At 30.5% G+C, this 18459-nt stretch overlaps 2 protein-coding genes across 5 annotated transcripts; one reads left to right on the forward strand and one right to left on the reverse strand.

The window, feature by feature from the left end:
• The first annotated feature begins 9110 nt into the window (after positions 1-9110).
• On the forward strand, positions 9111-13814 carry LOC110633602 (uncharacterized). 4 transcript variants are annotated; one of them, XM_058129737.1, is made up of 6 exons: positions 9111-9323; positions 11587-11660; positions 11963-12079; positions 12691-12865; positions 12940-13057; positions 13345-13814. In XM_058129737.1, the coding sequence occupies exons 2-6, from the start codon at positions 11651-11653 to the stop codon at positions 13399-13401; spliced, it is 477 nt and encodes a 158-aa protein (XP_057985720.1). In that variant the 5' UTR covers positions 9111-9323; positions 11587-11650; the 3' UTR covers positions 13402-13814. The 4 variants fall into 4 exon arrangements, with proteins under 4 accessions (XP_057985720.1, XP_021637964.1, XP_021637965.1 ...); XM_021782272.2 differs by having other exon boundaries at positions 12715-12865; XM_021782273.2 differs by having other exon boundaries at positions 9117-9323; positions 12739-12865.
• A 397-nt stretch (positions 13815-14211) lies between these two features.
• LOC110633601 (UBP1-associated proteins 1C) lies at positions 14212-17347 on the reverse strand. Its single transcript, XM_021782269.2, has 6 exons — positions 17144-17347; positions 16987-17061; positions 16776-16906; positions 15746-16199; positions 15370-15483; positions 14212-14581 (listed from the first exon to the last, which is right to left on the reverse strand). Exons 1-6 carry the CDS (start codon positions 17228-17230, stop codon positions 14519-14521), a joined length of 924 nt encoding a protein of 307 aa, XP_021637961.2. The 5' UTR covers positions 17231-17347; the 3' UTR covers positions 14212-14518.
• Between the last annotated feature and the right edge of the window lie 1112 nt (positions 17348-18459).

Here is an 18459-nt window from a genome sequence, read left to right on the forward strand (position 1 = left end):
TAAAAAAATAAAACAAATGAAAAAAAAAATAATCCAGATTTTCTAGAATGTTTCCCTGAAATTGAAGTCTGTGGATGTACTTTGATTTGGCCTTTCCATCTTTCTATACTAGTTAGATTCAACTTCACACCCTGTTTGGATATGTGAAAAAGATGGAAGGAAAATAAGTAAGTAAAATAAGGTGCTTTCCTTGTTTAGATAAAAAAGGAAATAATTTTCTTTAAATCAGAGAAAAAATAAAAATAAAGAAAGAAATTAATTTTATATCATGCAATTACTTTTATTTTTAGTGATAATTTTTATTTTTATTTTTATTTTTATTCATTCAAACATGAAAAAAAAATAAAGAATAAAAAATAAAAATAAAAATAAAAATAAACAAATTTTCTTTTATTTTCCTTTCTCTCGAAATATTTATACTAACATAGTGTAATTCTATTTTAATTTCATCTTTGATTTTTAGTTTGATTTGAGTTTAATTTGAATTTTTATTTTTAAATCAATATGTCAATTTCAATCTTGAAGTTAATTATCATTCCAATTTTTTTTATTTTTCCTATATTATATTTGTAATTTATACATTATGATTTACTTTGTTAATTTAAATTATATTATATTAATAAAAAATAAAAAAAAATAACTATTAATTAAAATTTGTATTTATACTACAAGTTAAATCCATAATAATTGAATTCGAATATTAAATTTTATTTTTAAATAATTTTATTTTTATTGTTAAAATAAGAAATTAATTATAAGTTGTTTTTCCATAGTTTATTTAGTTATAATAAAATCAATTATATATACATATAATATTAAAAGTTTGTAATACATTTAAAAAATGTTATAAATGTATATAGACTTGATTTTGACTTTAATTATTTGCCACGATTTGGTTCAATTTTGCTTTACTTTAATAAATTTTGATAAGAGTCGAACCAGAACGATGACATAAGTTTGGTCTGATTTTTAATTTTTTATAGTGTTTAAAATGAAAATTTTCAAAACCCGAAATCACAAGCAGACCTAAAAAGATGAGAGCCGGGTTCAAGGATTTCAAGAGGATAGCTGATATCGAGAATTTCGAGAGAAGGAAAAAGGAGGAGGAAAAAGAAGAATACGAGAGTAGGAGTTAACGGGTTATGTTCGTGTCAACACGACACGCAACACGAATATAATTAAGATCACTAATACGACATGATTAATAAATTATGTTAAAAATTTAAATACGAACATGATCTTTTTATTATACAGGTTACACGACACGACACGATTAATATTAAATTATATTAGGTGTATTCAACACTATACCACCTCATTTAACATGAAATGGTCCATTTAACGTGGTTTTACATGACTTAACCCATTTAACACGTTATATAGGTTATATAAGTGGGTTCATGGATCATAATGGGTCAAGTAAATTGGTGAGTCACGGATCAATATATATAATATGAATATTAAATTGTGTTATAAACGTGTCAAGTTGGGTTAACGGGTTAATTTGTGACACGATACTATTATAATCGTGTCATAAATAGGTTGACACAAATTTGATATAAATATAAATAAATCTAGTATAGACTCTATATTTTAATATCGTGTTCGCGTTATGTTTACGTATCTTGTGTAAAATTGTGATCCCTGTATAAGAGTGGTGTGACTACATGAGATGGGTCAATTAGATAATGCCATTCAGGGCATTATCTCAGATATTAAGCTTTTATCTGCTTTCTTCTCATTCATCTCCTTCAATTTTGTGAAAAGAAACTGTAATATGGTAGCTTATTTTATTGTTACGCAAGTTCTTCATGATTTGTCTTTCATATGTAATTCTTTAGAATAAGTGCTCTTTATTGCATGTCTTGTTTGGGTTTAGCCGTTTTTCTTTTCGGTTATCTTTGATTAAAAGAAAATTCTTCATCAATAATTTGTTTTTTAAATCTTCACCAATAATTCAGAACCTTAAGGTTCCGTTTACCTTGTAAAAATATATATATATATGAAAATATTTTTCATATAAATTATTTTCTAAAAAAATGTTTATAATAAAAATATTTTTTATTATTTGATTAAAATATTAAATTATTAATATATATTTATATTATGTTTTTATATTTTAATAAAAATATTAAAATAAATGTTTTAAAAAATCATTTTTAAAAAAAGATAATTTATTTTGTTTTACTAAAAAATATTTTTCATCGATATTTTTTTTAAATATTTTAAACATAAAAAATATAAAAAATATATTTTTCACAAAATAAACAGCCCTCCTTATTTGTTTTTCATATATATTAAGAGAGAGTAGAGCTGAGCAGAATTTGGTTCAAATCAGAAAATCGAATGGAATTGAGTCAATTCGATTTAATCGGTTTAGTTTTAAAATTCAATCGGTTCGATTTGATTTTACATTATAAAAATTTCAGTTATTTCTGTTCGTTTGGTTTTGAAAAGAAAAAAAAACTGTTAAACCGAACCAAATCGAATAGTAATTTATATATTCAAATCCAATCAAATCGAATCGAATTTATTTTTGAATTGATTTATTTTTATGAAAAATTTGTGAATTATATTTAATTATATATATATTAATTGTTTAATTTTATTGATTAATAATTATTAAGTTTAAACCAAAATCAAAATTAGACTAAATAACTTGAAAATCAAATCTAAATTGAAAAATCAATCAAAAATTAAAACCAATCAGTTTAAACCGAACCGAATATAAATAGAGCATTTTGATTTGATTTTTCATTTATTTTAATTTGATTTAATTTTTAAAATTTTAATTTTAATTTTTATAATTTAATTCAGTTTCAATTCGATTTGATTCGATTCTATTCAAACCGAATGCTAACCTGAGAGAAAGTGGAGGACGTTGGACGAGTAGGGAATAGCACTTTTTTGAGTCATTATCTTTTTCTTCGATATGTATGTAACAGCCTTAATTTCGGGGTTGGACTACTATCCAGTTTGGCCTAATAACTTTAAATACTACACCCTTTTTGCTTTTAAAGAGATATTTTTAAATGGGTTAAAGGTCAATTTCACTCTTATATTAAAAAAATTTAATTTAACTTATTTTTAAATTTTTATTTAATTTAAATATTTTTATTTAATTTAACTTAAAAATTGCAATTTAAGTTCAAAAAATTTTAAAAAAATAAATTAAATTTTTTAATTTTTGAGCTTAAATCAATAAATTAAAAAATTTAATCCCAAATTTAAAAAGTTAATCTTCATAGTTTTCGATTTAAAATCAAAAAATTAAGAAATTTAGTTTATAAATTTTAAATTTTGGACTAAATTAATTTTAAATTGAAAATTTTAAACTAAATTAAATAAAAAATTAAAAATGGGCTAAATTAAACTTCTCCAACAAGTATAGTACCTAAATGGAACATTTTGTGATTTTTTAATATTTTATTATTTTTTTCATTTTTTAATATTAAAACATTATTTTTTTATAATTAATTAAATCAAATAATAAAAATAATATTATTTAATATTACTAATTAAAATGAAAGTATGAAAAATATTTTTTTTATATTTTGATTAATTAATTAAAAATAAATTAATTAAATGGACAATAATAAAAAATATTTTTATTTTCATATAATTAATTAAAATTAAAAATTATGATTATAATTAATTTTAATTATTTAAAATAAAAAAATATTATTTTATATTTTCATTTTCTTAATTAAAATTAGAAAATTATAATCAAATAAAATTAAAAGATAAAATATTATTTTTTCCATATTATTAATTAATATTACAAAGTTAAATATAAAAAATTAAATAATTATAATTATTTAATTAACATTAAAAAATGATTAACTAAATAATTAATATTAAAAATATTAAAAAAAAGCAACTCACATATTAAGTGGTCAATGAATTACACTTTTGAATAATTTAAACTTAAACAAAAAAAATAAAAAAATTAAATTAGATAAAAATTAAAAATAAATTAAATTAGACATTTCTAAAAAATATATAGCAAATTGAGATTATTTCCTTTTTAAATTCATTAATGAGTTCATGAAACCTTTTGTATTTATGGGCTTTGGGAAAGTTTATTTGAGTCTATTTTTTTAGATTTAAATTTATAATCTTTAAATACTAAAAAAAATAATTTTATCATTACATTAAAATTATTCTAAAAAAGAAAGTAATTCTTTGCATGAAACAAACGTTCCACACTTGTGGGTTATGGAGATGATTATGCAGTATTTCTCTTAATTTACAAGAAGGTAACATCTAAATAACAAATAATATAATTTTGTTGTTGCACTAAAATTAATTTATTTGTTAAATTCATTTATATATCGAAATTAAATCATATGTAGCCTGTTTGAAAACTAAAAATTTACAAGACTTTAATTTAATTAATTCATTTTTTTATCAATTATCATGTTTAGAAATATAATGACAATTTAGAGGAAAAATCATTTGCAATAAAAAAAAATTCAATTCAATTCTAGCAAAATCATATTTTTTTTATATGATTTTTATTTCTTTTAAAATTATTTTTTAAGTAAAAAAATAATTTAATTATTTAATCTATTAAGTTTTTGGCATAAAAATTGATAAAAAAAATTTAAATTGAATTATTATAAAATTATAATTTCTAAATAGGAAAATAATGAGAGAATTCAAAATTTTTTAACCCAAAAAAATTATTTTAAAATAAATAAAAAATAGATAAAAAATTGTGTAATTATTGTGCGAAAATTTAATTTAATTTATTTATTGTATATGATTTATCAGCGTAGACATACGTAGGCTCTAATTAGACAAGTAGAATACATTAGGTAAGATGATAGAAATAAAAGAAGGGGTAGACCTAAACTGACTTGGAGGAAAATAGTATAACATGACCTAGAAGCATTACATATTTTCGATGATTTAACTCAAAATCGTTTAAAGTAGAGAAAGAGAATCTATATAGCCAACCTCAAATTTTTGGGCCAAAAGCTTAGTTAAGTTGAGTTGAGTTGAGTTGAGTTATATTGCATGTGATTTATTCTAAAGAAATTCACAATAAAAATTAATATTAAGAATGAAAAACACATAAAATCAGATTATGAAAGCTTCTTTTCTTACTAAATTCTATTTAATATTAGAAATATTATAAATTTATGAATAGTTCACAATATTATTTATCTCTTTAGAGAATCACAATCCATAATCAAACTGAGCTTATTGATTATTTTTATTTAAGTTAAGAAATTAAAAAATTTAGTCATAAAATTAAGATATTAAACTTTTAATTTTTTTATTTAAATAAAAAAAATAAAATAAAAACTCCGCCTAGGTAGTTTGCGCTTAGCCGGTCTCAAGCACAGATAAAGGAGAAGGGTTGTGGTAGGTGACAACTAGCATAAAAATTTCGTCACACCTTATGATATGGATTCAAATGATATAAACGTTGGGGCGTCCTCTACTAACGACACGCTACATCGGAGCCCGGGTGTAGTGAGAAATATGCAAGGGTATTGGGAGTTCACCGAAAGCGACGCGCTACGCAGGAGCCCGGGTGTGGTGTTAAGTGAGCAAGGATTCCCACATCATGGACGGGTGAGGGTAAAGAAGTTAGCCCATATGATAGATAGTAGAACAGATAGTGAAACAGAACATAAGATAGACATAGAAAACAATAGAAGATATCATAAAAGGAGACCAATTAGGAAGGAACAGGATAGGATGAGGATTAGGGTTGGTACTTGGAATGTTGGATCACTTATAGGAAAATTAATGGAGCTTGTGGATACCTTGGAAAGGAGAAGGGTGAATATTGCTTGCATTCAGGAGACTAAATGGGTAGGAGAAAAAAGCAAGGAAATGAGTAATTCATGGTACAAACTGTGGTTTACCGGAAAGGAGAGAAATAAAAACGGAGTTGACATAATCATAGACAGGACATTGAAAGACATTGTAATAGCTATGAAAAGATTAGGAGATAGAATTATACTAGTAAAGCTAGTACTAGAAGGAAAAACAATAAATGTAGTTAGTGCTTATGCCCCACAAATAGGACTAGATAGTGAGAGTAAACAAATGTTTTGGGAAGATATGGATGATTTAATGCAAAGCATACTGAATGAAGAGAATATTTTCGTTGGTGGAGATTTGAATGGACATGTAGGAAGTGATAGGCAAGGCTATGAGAATGTTCATGGGGGTTTTGGTTTTGGCAGTCGAAATGAGGAGGGAAAAAATATCCTAGATTTTGCTATGGCGTACGACCTAATACTAGCAAATACCTACTTTACAAAAAGAGAGTCACATTTAGTGACTTTCAAAAGTGGGCAACATAGAAGCCAAATCGACTTCCTCTTAACCAGGAAGACAAATAAAGCTCTATGCAAGGATTGCAAGGTCATTCCAGGAGAGGCTTTAACAAGTCAACACCAGTTAGTGGTCTTGGATATCAAGTTTATGAACAATTCAAGTAAGGTCAGAAGAAATAGTGTAGCTCGAACAAAGTGGTGGGAGTTCAAAGGAGTAAAGCAGATGAAGCTCAAAAATGAGCTTCTCGAGTCCGAAGCATGGAAGCTGAATATGGAGGCCAATGATATGTGGATAAAGATGGTATCAAAGATTAGAGAAGTAGCTAGAAAAGTACTTGGAGAGTCTAATGGACATGAACTACTCTCAAAAGAGAGACGGTGGTGGAATGAGGAAGTACAAAAGGCAGTGAAGAGAAAAAGGGAATGGTATAAGAAATTACCTAAATGTGATAATAATGAGGCATATGAACAGTACAAGATAGCAAAGAAAGAGGCAAAAAATGCAGTTAGTCAAGCAAGAGCACAGGCCTTTGAAAAGTTATATAAGAAACTTGGAACTAAAGAAGAGGAGAAAGATATTTATAGATTAGCAAGGAGGAGAGAGAGGAAATGTCAAGATCTCAATCAAGTTAGGTGCATTAAGGATAAAGAAGGAAAAGTGTTGGTGAAAGATGAGGACATTAAAGAAAGATAGAGAAATTATTTTAATGATCTCTTTAATAATAGTCAAAATGGTAATAGTGTGAATATAGACTATAGAACGATAGAAAAGAATGTGAATTATACTAGAAGGATTAGATCTTTAGAAGTAAAGGAAGCACTTAAGAGAATGAAAGTGGGTAAAGCTTGTGGACCCGATGGAATACCAATTAAAGTGTCGAAGTGTTTGAGAGATATAGGAGTGGCATGGTTAACTAAATTTTTTAATAAGATTCTAAACTCAAAGAAAATGCCTGATGAATGGAGGAGGAGTACTTTAGTACTTATTTTTAAAAATAAGGGAGACATACAGAGTTGCTCGAACTATAGGGGAATTAAACTCATGAGCCATACTATGAAGTTATGGGAGAGAGTTGTGGAGCATCGATTACATCATGATATTTCTATCTCTCTCAATCAATATGGCTTCATGCCCGGTCGTTCAACTATGGAAGTGATCTTTCTCATTAGAAGCTTGATGGAGAAATATAGAGATATGAAGAAAGATCTACATATGGTTTTTATTGATTTGGAGAAGGCTTATGATAGTGTTCTAAGAGATGTCCTATGGAGTGTGTTAGAACAAAAAATGGCGTCTATTAGGTACATACAAGTGTTAAAAGATATGTATGAAGGAGCAACTACTATTGTGCGCACAGTGGGAGGGGACACAAGAGATTTTTTGATCTCAATTGGATTACACAAAGGATCAGCTATAAGCCCTTACCTTTTTACTTTAGTTTTAGGTGAATTGACGAAACATATACAAGAGAGTATTTCTTGGTGCATGATGTTTGCGGATGATATTGTTCTGATAGATGAGACGCAAGAAAGAGTCAATAGAAAGCTAGAGCTTTGGAGAAGTACTCTAGAGTCAAAGGGCTTTAAGTTAAGTAGAACGAAGACAGAATATATGCATTGCAAGTTCAGTGAAGGCCAAACTGGTGATAGGGAATGAGTTAGTTTGGATGGAGTGGTACTGTCCCAAAGTAATCACTTTAAATATCTCGGCTCAGTTCTTCAAGTAGATGGGGGATGTGAGGAGGATGTTAGTCATAGGATTAAAGCCTGATGGTTGAAGTGGAGACTTGCCATGGGAGTTTTATGTGATCACAAGATTCCTAGTAAGTTGAAAGGAAAATTTTACCGTACAGTCATACGACCGACTATGTTATATGGTAGTGAGTGTTGGGCATTGAAGGAGTCGTATGCGTCTAAAATAAGAGTTGCAGATATGAGAATGTTAAGGTGGATGAGTGGCCATACTAGATTAGATAAAGTCCGTAATGAGAATATTAGAGAAAAGGTAGGAGTGGTACCAATTGAAGATAAGTTGAGAGAAGGGAGATTGAGGTGGTTTTGTCATGTAAAGCGTAGACATACAGAGGCTCCAGTTAGACAAGTAGAGCACATAGAAATAAAAAAAAGGGGTAGACTTAAATTGACTTGGAGGAGAGTAGTACAACATGACCTAGAAGCATTACAAATTTCTGAGGATTTAACTCAAAATCGTTTAGAGTGAAGAAAGTGAATCCATATAGCCAACCCCAAATTTTTGGGATAAAGGCTTAGTTGATTTGAGTTGAGCAGAAATAAAAAAAAATAAAAAAAATTTAGTTCATAAATTTTAATTTTTAAACTAAATTGAGATTAAAGTGAAACTTCTAAATAAAAAATTAAAAATAGATTAAATTTATCTTTTCTAATAAGTACATAAATTAAATTGGACATTTTACTAAAATAAAAATATACATTGTGATTTACTATTAAATCAAATTAATTCTTTTAAAAAAAATTAAAATTTACTTAAGTAAAATAAATAAGTGAGTAAATCAATAAATAATTAGATGTAACAAAATTAATAATTATCTAAAAGTAAAGAAAAAAGGAAAAGAAAAAAATTGATTTCTCAACCATGAATGGCACTATTGTCCAATGAAACTACTTAGCTTTGTAGACCACAAAACATAAACAATAGGGGCATAATGGTCTTTAAATGTTAATGCCCAATCAGAGTTCACTATTTTCAGACCTGCCAACCTCGCTTCTATAGGTCATTTTAACTACTCCATTAAGCATTACATTTTATATTTATATTTAATAATTATTAATTATTTGGCAAAATCATTTTATTTTCCATCATCAGAAGTGAAGGGACCAAGAAGAGTCAATTTTGCTGAGCGTCTCCAGTGAGCGATTTATACCAAACAAAGACCTTTGCTTGTTATGTAAATCTATTCTCTTTATACTTCTTCTACGCTTCAAATAACCCTCTTTTTGTATCTCCTCTTTGATCTGAAACAATTCACTCCCTGGTTTTGGCAGGCAAGAACCCTTTTCCATTTTTTTTTTCTTTCATCTGTTTTAATCCAAAGTTTTGTTCTTTTTAATGTTTAGATATGAGTAGAAAATTATTCGTGTTGTGGGTATCTATGTTTTGATGGTTTGGATAATATTCTTAGATTTTTGGTTTGCCAGCGGGGTGTTGAAGTTGTCTTCTGGCTTAGTGATTAATGGAATTTTGGGGGTTGTTTCTTATGCGTTTATCTTAGTAGTTTGTTGAGTATTACTATCCATTGAACTGAATTAGATTTTGCTAGCTTTTTGGAATATGCAGCTAAATTTATTGTTCCAATGGAAGTTTAATACTCCATCTTGAGAACTTCTCATGTTGGCTTATATGCCTATATAGTATATTTTAAGACCCGTGGAAAGTTATTATTGAATTATTGATGGGAAAATGCTAACAACGCCAGCCTATCCCCTGAAAACACTGCTGCTAGAGGTAAAAGTTTTGCCTGTTTGGACTTTGTAAACTTTATGTTTCTTACTCCATGATATGTAAGCCTCATATGAATCTTTGCACATGGTTGTGTAATGGTGAATTTGGGGGATGTAAGTTCTCTCACTCTATCATATACGAGAGTAACGAGACTAGGCCTATGCTAGAGCCTTAACCTATCAAGTTGATGGTGCTTGTTACCAAAATCTAGTCGACTTTTTTAATGATTTCAGCTGTTATCTATGAATGTATGTGTTGACGGGAATGGTTGACCTTGTCACATGAAATATAGAAAATATTATAGTTTTAAAAAATAAGGGAGACATACAGAGTTGTTCAAACTATAGGGGAATTAAACTCATGAACCATACTATGAAGTTGTGGGAGAGAGTTGTGAAACATCGACTACGTCATGACACTTCTAGCTCTCCCAATCAATTTGGCTTCATACTCGGTCGTTCAACTATGGAAGCGATCTTTCTTATTAGAAGTTTGATAAAGAAATATAGAGATATGAAGAAAGATCTATACATGGTTTTTATCGATTTGGAGAAGGTTTACGATAGTGTTCCAAGAGATGTTTTATGGAGAGTATTAGAATAAAAGAGAGTATCTATTGGGTACATACAAGTGTTGAAAGATATGTATGAAGGAGCAATTACTATTATGCGCACAGTGGAAGGAGACACCAGAGATTTTCCTATGTCAATTGGATTACACCAAGGTTCAGCTGTAAGCCCTTACCTTTTTACATTAGTTTTAGATGAATTGACAAAACATATACAAGAGAGTATCCCTTGGTGCATGATGTTTGCAGATGATATAGTTCTGATAAATGAGAAGCGAGAATGAATTAATAGAAAGTTAGAGTTTTGGAGAAATACTCTAGAGTCAAAGGGTTTTAAGTTAAGTAGAACGAAGACATAATACATGCATTGCAAGTTCAGTGAAGGCCGATCTGGTGATAGGGAAGGAGTTAGCTTGGATGGAGTGGTACTGCCCCAAAGTAATCACTTTAAATATCTCGGCTCAATCCTTCAAGTAGATGAGGGATGTGAGGAGGATGTTAGTCATAGGATTAAAGCCGGATGGTTGAATTGGAGAAGTGCCACGGGAGTTTTATGTGATAGCAAGATTCCCAATAAGTTGAAAGAAAAATTTTACCGTACAGCCATACGACCGGTCATGTTATATGGTAGTGAGTGTTGGACACTGAAGGAGTCGTATGTTTCTAAGATAACAGTTGCGGAGATGAAAATGTTAAGGTGGTTGAGTGGTCATACTAGACTATAGATAAAGTCCGTAATGAGAGTATTAGAGAAAAGGTAGGAGTAGTACCAATTGAGGATAAGTTGAGAAAAGGGAGATTGAGGTGGTTTGGTCATGTGAAGCGTAGACATACGAAGGCTCCAGTTAGACAAGTAGAGCACATTAGGTTAGGGGATAGAAAGAAAAGAATGGGAAGACCTAAATTGATTTGGAGGAGAGTAGTACAACATGACCTAGAAGCATTACATATTTCCGAGGATTTAACTCAAAATGGTTTAAAATGGAGAAAAATAATCCATATAGCCGACTCCAAATTATTGGGATAAAAGTTGAGTTGAGTATGTATTTAAATTTCCTTGTCCCATTGTAATTTTGTTGACATTTTAAGCCTTGATCTAATCAAATCACCAATGGTTATACTGCTACTTTCTTTTATTAGTTTTTTGCCATTGAGCATTGCATCGAGTTAAAAGAAACTATCATTGACATAATTGGTATATAATTTAATATTAAGAGTTTCTTTAATTTTTGACTCAGGTATTTTTGGAGTTCAATAAAGAGTTCAGGAGTACAACCTGCTGAACAGGCTGCCCTAGCACTAATGGATCAAAGTACTGTGCCTTTCTTGATTTATTTGATCAATTTTTGAATTGGAATAAATATGTTCATTGAGAATTGATGATGATCATCATTATTATTAGAATCCTGTTACAATTTGATTTTCTTGCATTTATAATGTATGTATGCTCATGTGTTAAAAGACAGGAATTTGTGGGAATCTCTAGGCTTATATCTATGGATTTTTTTACTGTAGATTTCTTCATTGAGATTCTTGCAGAACACCATAAAGCAAATTGGTTAGCATGTCAAAATTAAGTTATTTCAACTTATGTATAACTTCTTGGTGCTGCAGGTGTTGCAATTGAGGGGAAAGAGGATATACGGAATGGCCTTGAGATGGTGAAATCTGCCTCTGATAAGCATATTGATCTTCTTAGGCCATCTGCTCGATACCATTCAGCGGCTAGAGGTAGTAATCCTATCCAGACCTTAACCTTAATAATTGTTTGTCGTATGGATATCTCTTACATATATTGTGAATTGCATTTATATATGACCATGGTTTGCTTATTGCTTGTCACTTTTGTTCATGTTTGCGTATGCATTGATGACTCATTTTTGTATATTCCCCTGGAACCACTGCAAAAAGACAGTTCTTTTTTTAGGCTGAGAAACAGTCACGGTTGTACGGATACAAATAACAGAGTATGGTTCTTGGGATCCAATTGCATGGACCATGAATCCTAAGGACTTTGATGTTCTCTATATTTTACCTTCCATTTTCTTCCATTTTTTTCTTCTATTTTTTTCTACCATTGGAATCTAGCACATACTCACAATCTATAATTCGGGTAGAAACTGAAATTTTCTTTTACTTTCAACTACATCAGTGTCATAGAATCCTGTTTCCTCTTTCATTTTTTTACTTTGAAACTGATTCATTGGTCCTAAATGTTATTGATTACTATTGCAATGGCACATCCCAGTTTCTATATTGTCACATTACATTATTCGATTTGGTGGAAGATATTTTATCTGTCAATCAGGCTTCTACTAATGTTAAATAAATAAATTTCATAGCATGTATTAGTGTTATCCAAACAGCTGAAGACACTGTGATAATGGCAGGGCAAGCCCCAGATGCTGCAGACCGTGAAAAGGGAAAGTATACTCTTCTTAGGGATCCTGAGGACTTCCAAGTTGGGATCTATGACAAACCCCTTCCATGCTTTGGCTGTGGTATAGGATGGTTTTCGTGAGTATTCTTAAAACTACCTGCTTCCTTCTGCATCATTTCATGTATTCTCATGATTCTCTCTTCTTTTGCAGCTTTCTTTTAGGATTTGTGTTCCCATTGATGTGGTACTATGCCACAATTCTTTACTTTGGAAATTATTACAGAAAAGATCCTAGGGAGCGAGCTGGCCTCGCTGCTGCTGCCATTGCTGTAAGTCTCTCTCTCTCTCTCTCTCTCACACACACACACACACACACACACACACACACACACACACACCCCCACCCACCCGCACGCACACCTACACCCCAAAACATGCATTAGTGAAAACGTTAATAGTGCTTTCTGGACTTAGATAATTAGATTCTTATTACTCTGTGCCAATGACCAAGGCGTTAAGTGAATGCATCTTCAGTCCCCTCTGCCCAATCTTCAAGAATAATGTTCAATGTAAAACTGAATTTAACACCTAAATTTTTATCCAATTCCTACTGCAGGCGATGGCATGTTCTGTTGTGTTATTGGTCATAGTAGCTTACCATGTTCTCTTTTAGCTCAGCATTTCATTTGCTAGTGTGCTCTTAACATGTACGTGTCAAAACAAGACACTTTCAACTGGAAGAAATTGCCAATGCAAATGTAGATAGGAAGTACTGGTGGAAGAGCACAAAGTAAATGTTATTACAAGGCTATTCTTCAACAATTGCAGATACCAACACTTCATAAGCATATACAAAAACTTGGAACTTCTTTCCCTGTGTTTTATTGTACCAATGGGCTTGTGGTGTTAGGGAACATTGTCGATTAGCTTAATATATACACAATTATGTACGAATTAGGCATTGATGCTTGAGGCACTGTTTATATGTGAGGATATGTCATGGGTTCAATCAAATAGATTTATTTGCGGACATGACTGGAAGCTCTTTATCTTGAATGGGAACTTAGTACACTGGTTCTATTGTGATATTTCAGCCATGGCTATTTTGAGAGTAACTGCAGTCGTTGCATCTTCAAGGTCTTGACGAACGTGATTGTCTAAAGTGGATTTTCAGTTTTTAACTCTTCTGTTGCAACTTAAAAGGGCACATTATAGTTAATTATATGCTTGCGTCCACGGTATTCTGCTGAGACAAAAAGGGGCCCCCAATCATTTTGATCCCCGAGAACATGATTTGAGCTTGTTATTAGTCTGATTTTTTAAAATCAAGATGGGATTTCAATTGAATAAAACATATTTATTTTCTTCCATGACGATCACTGGATATGTAGCCAAAAATAGAATCGAATGCATAAACCTAACTTGTCTTTAGTTAATTAGGAAAAGTCTATTGCATTCCCGTCCTCATATCATAAGATCTAAATTGTGAACAAGAACTCAAAATGATTTATCAATTATGAAAAGAGCCAAAATAAAATAAAATAAGGCTGCCCATCCTCTGGAAATCCTTTCTCTATGATGCTGACCTAGCGTAATACAAAAATGAGACGGCACTAAATAATAGCACAAGCTACAAAAGGCCCCCAAAATTGTTGGTCTAAAAAAAGAGTCGAGGACCAGCTCAACTTGATTTTTAATCAACGGGTTAATTAATGGATGCTATGCAATTTGATGCAGCTGTCTCCTATAGCAGATTCTCTTCCACACAATCAAAATGCTCAATTCCATTTTCAATCTTTTGCCACCAGCCAGACACATTTGTCATCAACTCTAAATCTGGAACTTGAATTTATCTGCCCACAACATTAAAAATAGGTTAACTACTAAAAATAGCACAAATTTTTGCTAAATTTACAATTAGGGCCAATTCTATGAGAACATATAGCGCAATCTTTCTACACCAAATACAATTGTAACCAAGGTTGAAATTTCATTCAAGCCAATGACCAAAAAAAAAAAAAAAACTATAGTATTTACCAAATGATACAATTGTAGCTAAGGTTGAAATTTCCATTCAAGCCAAAAAAAAAAAAAAAAATCAAAACTACATTTTTTTGTCAAATGATACAATTGTAGCCAAGGTTGAAATTTCCATTCAAACCAATGAAAAAAAAAAAAAAATTTATCAAATGATACAATTTTAGCCAAGGTTGAAATTTCCATCCAAGGCAATGACATAAATATCAAAACTATACTATTTATCAACTGATATAATCCTTTTTGTTTTCATCAAATGGAGTTTATATATCAAAAATTTCATTTCAGACAATAATTTAACTTTAAAATAATATATCATATTTATCCAACGAGAAAGTCTCTTTCTTTAATGAGACTCTGTTTTTGTGATATGAATTCTGATGGAGTTGATATTAAACTCTCATACTATGAGCCTAACAGAGGAATATTTCATTAAACAAATATTATTTTAATAACCATGTTATAACCTAAAAGTTAAAAGTTTGGATCTTGGCTACAATTATGGTATGATAAAAAAATTTAGATAAAGTTTGTGCCTTTTTGGTCATTAACCTTGAACAAGTTGAAGGTAGAAAGAAATAATATAACTCTTTAAAGGCCTGACCTTTTGCTCAAGCACGCCACTGAGTTGAGCCTTATCATCTGTTATGCCAGATTCCCGGAGAGAATTCAGAACAAGTTTTTTCAATTTCTTCATCTTCAAAACCCCATCTGGATTCTGTGTTTGCATGCAATAACATACAAAATATAAAAACCAGGATAAGGAAGATACTGGAAAATGGGTTAATGTAAGCCAATTCAATATAATAGAAAGGTTATATCTGTGTTCATGTCATTGAGTTTATCAAAATATCCAAAATATATGTATTTGATCAAGATGCCTCAACTACTGTATACCAAATTATAATGTAAAAGATGCTCCAAAAACAAAAAAGAAAAGAAAGGAAAAGTAAGACATGACATTCATCAAAGATACATACAGTTCTCAAGGCTGATTTGATCAATCTCTTCAACTTCATCTTCTTTTTGGCATCTTTCTTACAGCCAGATTCCACCACCTTATCAACTTGGGTCACACCATCGCCTATATAGTCTGTAGCATCACCATCAGTCATTATCACAGTACCATCACTCCCAAATTCATCAAGTTTTCTCTTTTTCGATTGCAACTTTCCAGTCTCTGTTTCTGAGATGGCACTTGGTCTGTCACGTTTTCGCATCTCCTTTCCTTTTTGTTCCTCAACATGATTATTATCAGGCACTTCACCATTTCTAGCATTTCCATTAATGGCAGTTTTATCTTGAGCAGATTCTTCTATCTGTTTAGTTTGTTGCCGCTTAGCAGCATGAAAAGCTCGGGCCTTTGACCGGTGCTTCTTTCCATCAGCATGGAGAAGCAAGGTCTGCTTACTAGTAGCCTTGGTATTGCAGAGACTGCAAATACATACATTTTTACAAAGGATGATGACTTGGAAGGAATCATAAGAAAAAATATGACAAATAAAAGCATCTACAAGTGACTTCACAAAATTTATCTCCTCACTTCCACATGTATCAGTCACTTGGGTGTCATTCTAAGATAAATTTTTACATTATTCATTCTCAACTTCTTACCATTAGATTAGCTCCACAACAAACATTGAATTAATAATACAATGCAAACCTCATGGAAGAAGCCAGGATTGCCTTCCATTCTCAATTCAACCCATTTCTTTTACCATGGAGAGACATTTCCAATAGAGCAGTCCTCAATCTACTCACAAAAGCCTATACAGCAATACATATTTGTAATTTGTTGAATGCATTCCCACTCCATAACGTTTTGCAAAACATTTTTGCCCATGAAAAACAAGCATGAAAATTCTAGTTTCTTTACTTAATATCATATATGTAATAAACAAGGTAAGAGATGCACAAACTTTGTCTCCCATTGGAGAGAGTATGATTTGATGAATAAAGGAACAAGCATACACAACGGAAATGAGAAAGCATACAACAACTTGAACCCACCTGCAAAACCAAGGAGGACGTTCAGATAACCCAACATTTATATCAATATCAGGCTGTTGCTTTGTGTTCTTACTGGGTTTAGGAGTCGCACCATTTGAAGCTTTCCCTTGACCCTTGGGACCATATTTTTCCTGATCACAAAACAAACTGTAAAGAGAAGTTTAAGCTGAATATGATGAAATTATAAGCAAAAGACAACGAGAAAACGAACCGCCTCAGTAACACACTGAGTGTGGCCCTGAACGCTTTCCTGCCCGAAAATCTCTCCGCAATCAATGCATGATAGCTACAGCATTAAAACTCAAAAATCAAACAGAGATACAATTGCTTTGGACGAAAATCAAATAAAGAAAAGGAGAAATTGAAACCTTGTTGGCTGAGCAAATTCTGAAGTGATTAGGTAATTTAGGCTTCTTCAAGTTCTCTCCGCAATCTTCACACTGAAACCACACCATTGCTCTAGTGCTCTGGTTCGATTAAGAGGGATGAAAGAAGGTGAAAAACGAGCTCTGCAAGTAGGAGCTAGACAAGGTAATTAGGGTTTCTCTATTTCTTTCCAATTCACGGACCCACAGCCCAGAAGCTTCGAGAATCGAGACCCAGCGTACTCCTACACGCACCGTTTTGGATCTCTTGGACTAGAGCCAACATGGCAGCTGGCAATCCGCCTGTTTTGCTGCTTTATCCGATCAAAGCGACACCGTTTAATTCCATCATTGGGCATCAGCCACAAAACTGAATGTGCCTAGTTTGGATATCTCGAATTTTCCAGCGCATATGAATTTCACAGTCCAAGCTGAACGATGATAATTTAGACTGTGTGTTTGTATTGTGAAAAAAAAAATTATTATTTGACTATAATATAGAATTAATTAAAATTTTTAATATTTAAAATTTATAGGAAATATAAATTCATTTTCAAAATGTAAATATATGGAAATTCAAATAAAATTTTTTTTACATTAATCGTTAAAAAAAACCCTGAAATAAAAATTAATATAATATTTTATTGGCACCTTTCGTTGTCAAATTATTGATAAGCTGGACGCTAGGAAGTGATGAATGATTCCACAATTGACGTATTAATTAACGCAGAGAACCAATCTTTAATTAATAATGTTTTTGAAGGGAATCAACCTTTTAAATTCGCATTAATTTTTGGTAGTTTGTTTTTTAACTGTCTAGTTAATTTCATATCATCATCATCATAAGGATTTTTAACTGTCTAGTTAATTTCATATCATCATCATCATAAGGATGTCATTATAGAAATATTTAAAAATCTAATAATTCTTGGCTGAGACTCCTTTGCTTATGAGATAATCAATGCTTTTGTTTTATATGATAAATGTATTGGAATTATGCATGACTCATTACCTTTTAATTTCATTTGCTTCAAAGGTTATTATAACATGCATATAAATGTCATATCAATCAAATCATTCATATCGATGATTAATTAATTTAATTTATTTGTTGAGACTTTAAATATCATTTTTCATTAAATTAAAAAAAAATAATTTATTTAGCATCAAAATTTGTGAGAAAATGGTTTTCATTGTTGAATTTGTAGTAAAATATTTTAATTTTTTTATTATTTATTTAGCCACGAAAATTTGTATTTGAAATTATTTTGTCAGCAATTCTTTTAAATGTTTTATCATTTATATTTATTTTATTCACC

Source organism: Hevea brasiliensis, chromosome 11 (genome assembly GCF_030052815.1).
Source record: "Hevea brasiliensis isolate MT/VB/25A 57/8 chromosome 11, ASM3005281v1, whole genome shotgun sequence".
NCBI lineage: Eukaryota > Viridiplantae > Streptophyta > Magnoliopsida > Malpighiales > Euphorbiaceae > Hevea > Hevea brasiliensis.

Bases quoted from the DNA above. Each gene is read 5' to 3' on its own strand.
- LOC110633602 (XM_058129737.1), top strand. The intron at 12,866-12,939 runs GTGAGTATTCTT...CTTCTTTTGCAG, and splicing joins TGTGGTATAGGATGGTTTTC to CTTTCTTTTAGGATTTGTGT. The intron at 13,058-13,344 runs GTAAGTCTCTCT...TTCCTACTGCAG, and splicing joins TCGCTGCTGCTGCCATTGCT to GCGATGGCATGTTCTGTTGT.
- LOC110633601 (XM_021782269.2), bottom strand. From the start codon at position 17,230: ATGGTGTGGTTTCAGTGTGAAGATTGCGGAGAGAACTTGAAGAAGCCT. The intron at 16,200-16,775 runs GTGGGTTCAAGT...ATGTATTTGCAG, and splicing joins CGTCCTCCTTGGTTTTGCAG to TCTCTGCAATACCAAGGCTA. The intron at 15,484-15,745 runs GTATGTATCTTT...ATGCAAACACAG, and splicing joins TCAAATCAGCCTTGAGAACT to AATCCAGATGGGGTTTTGAA.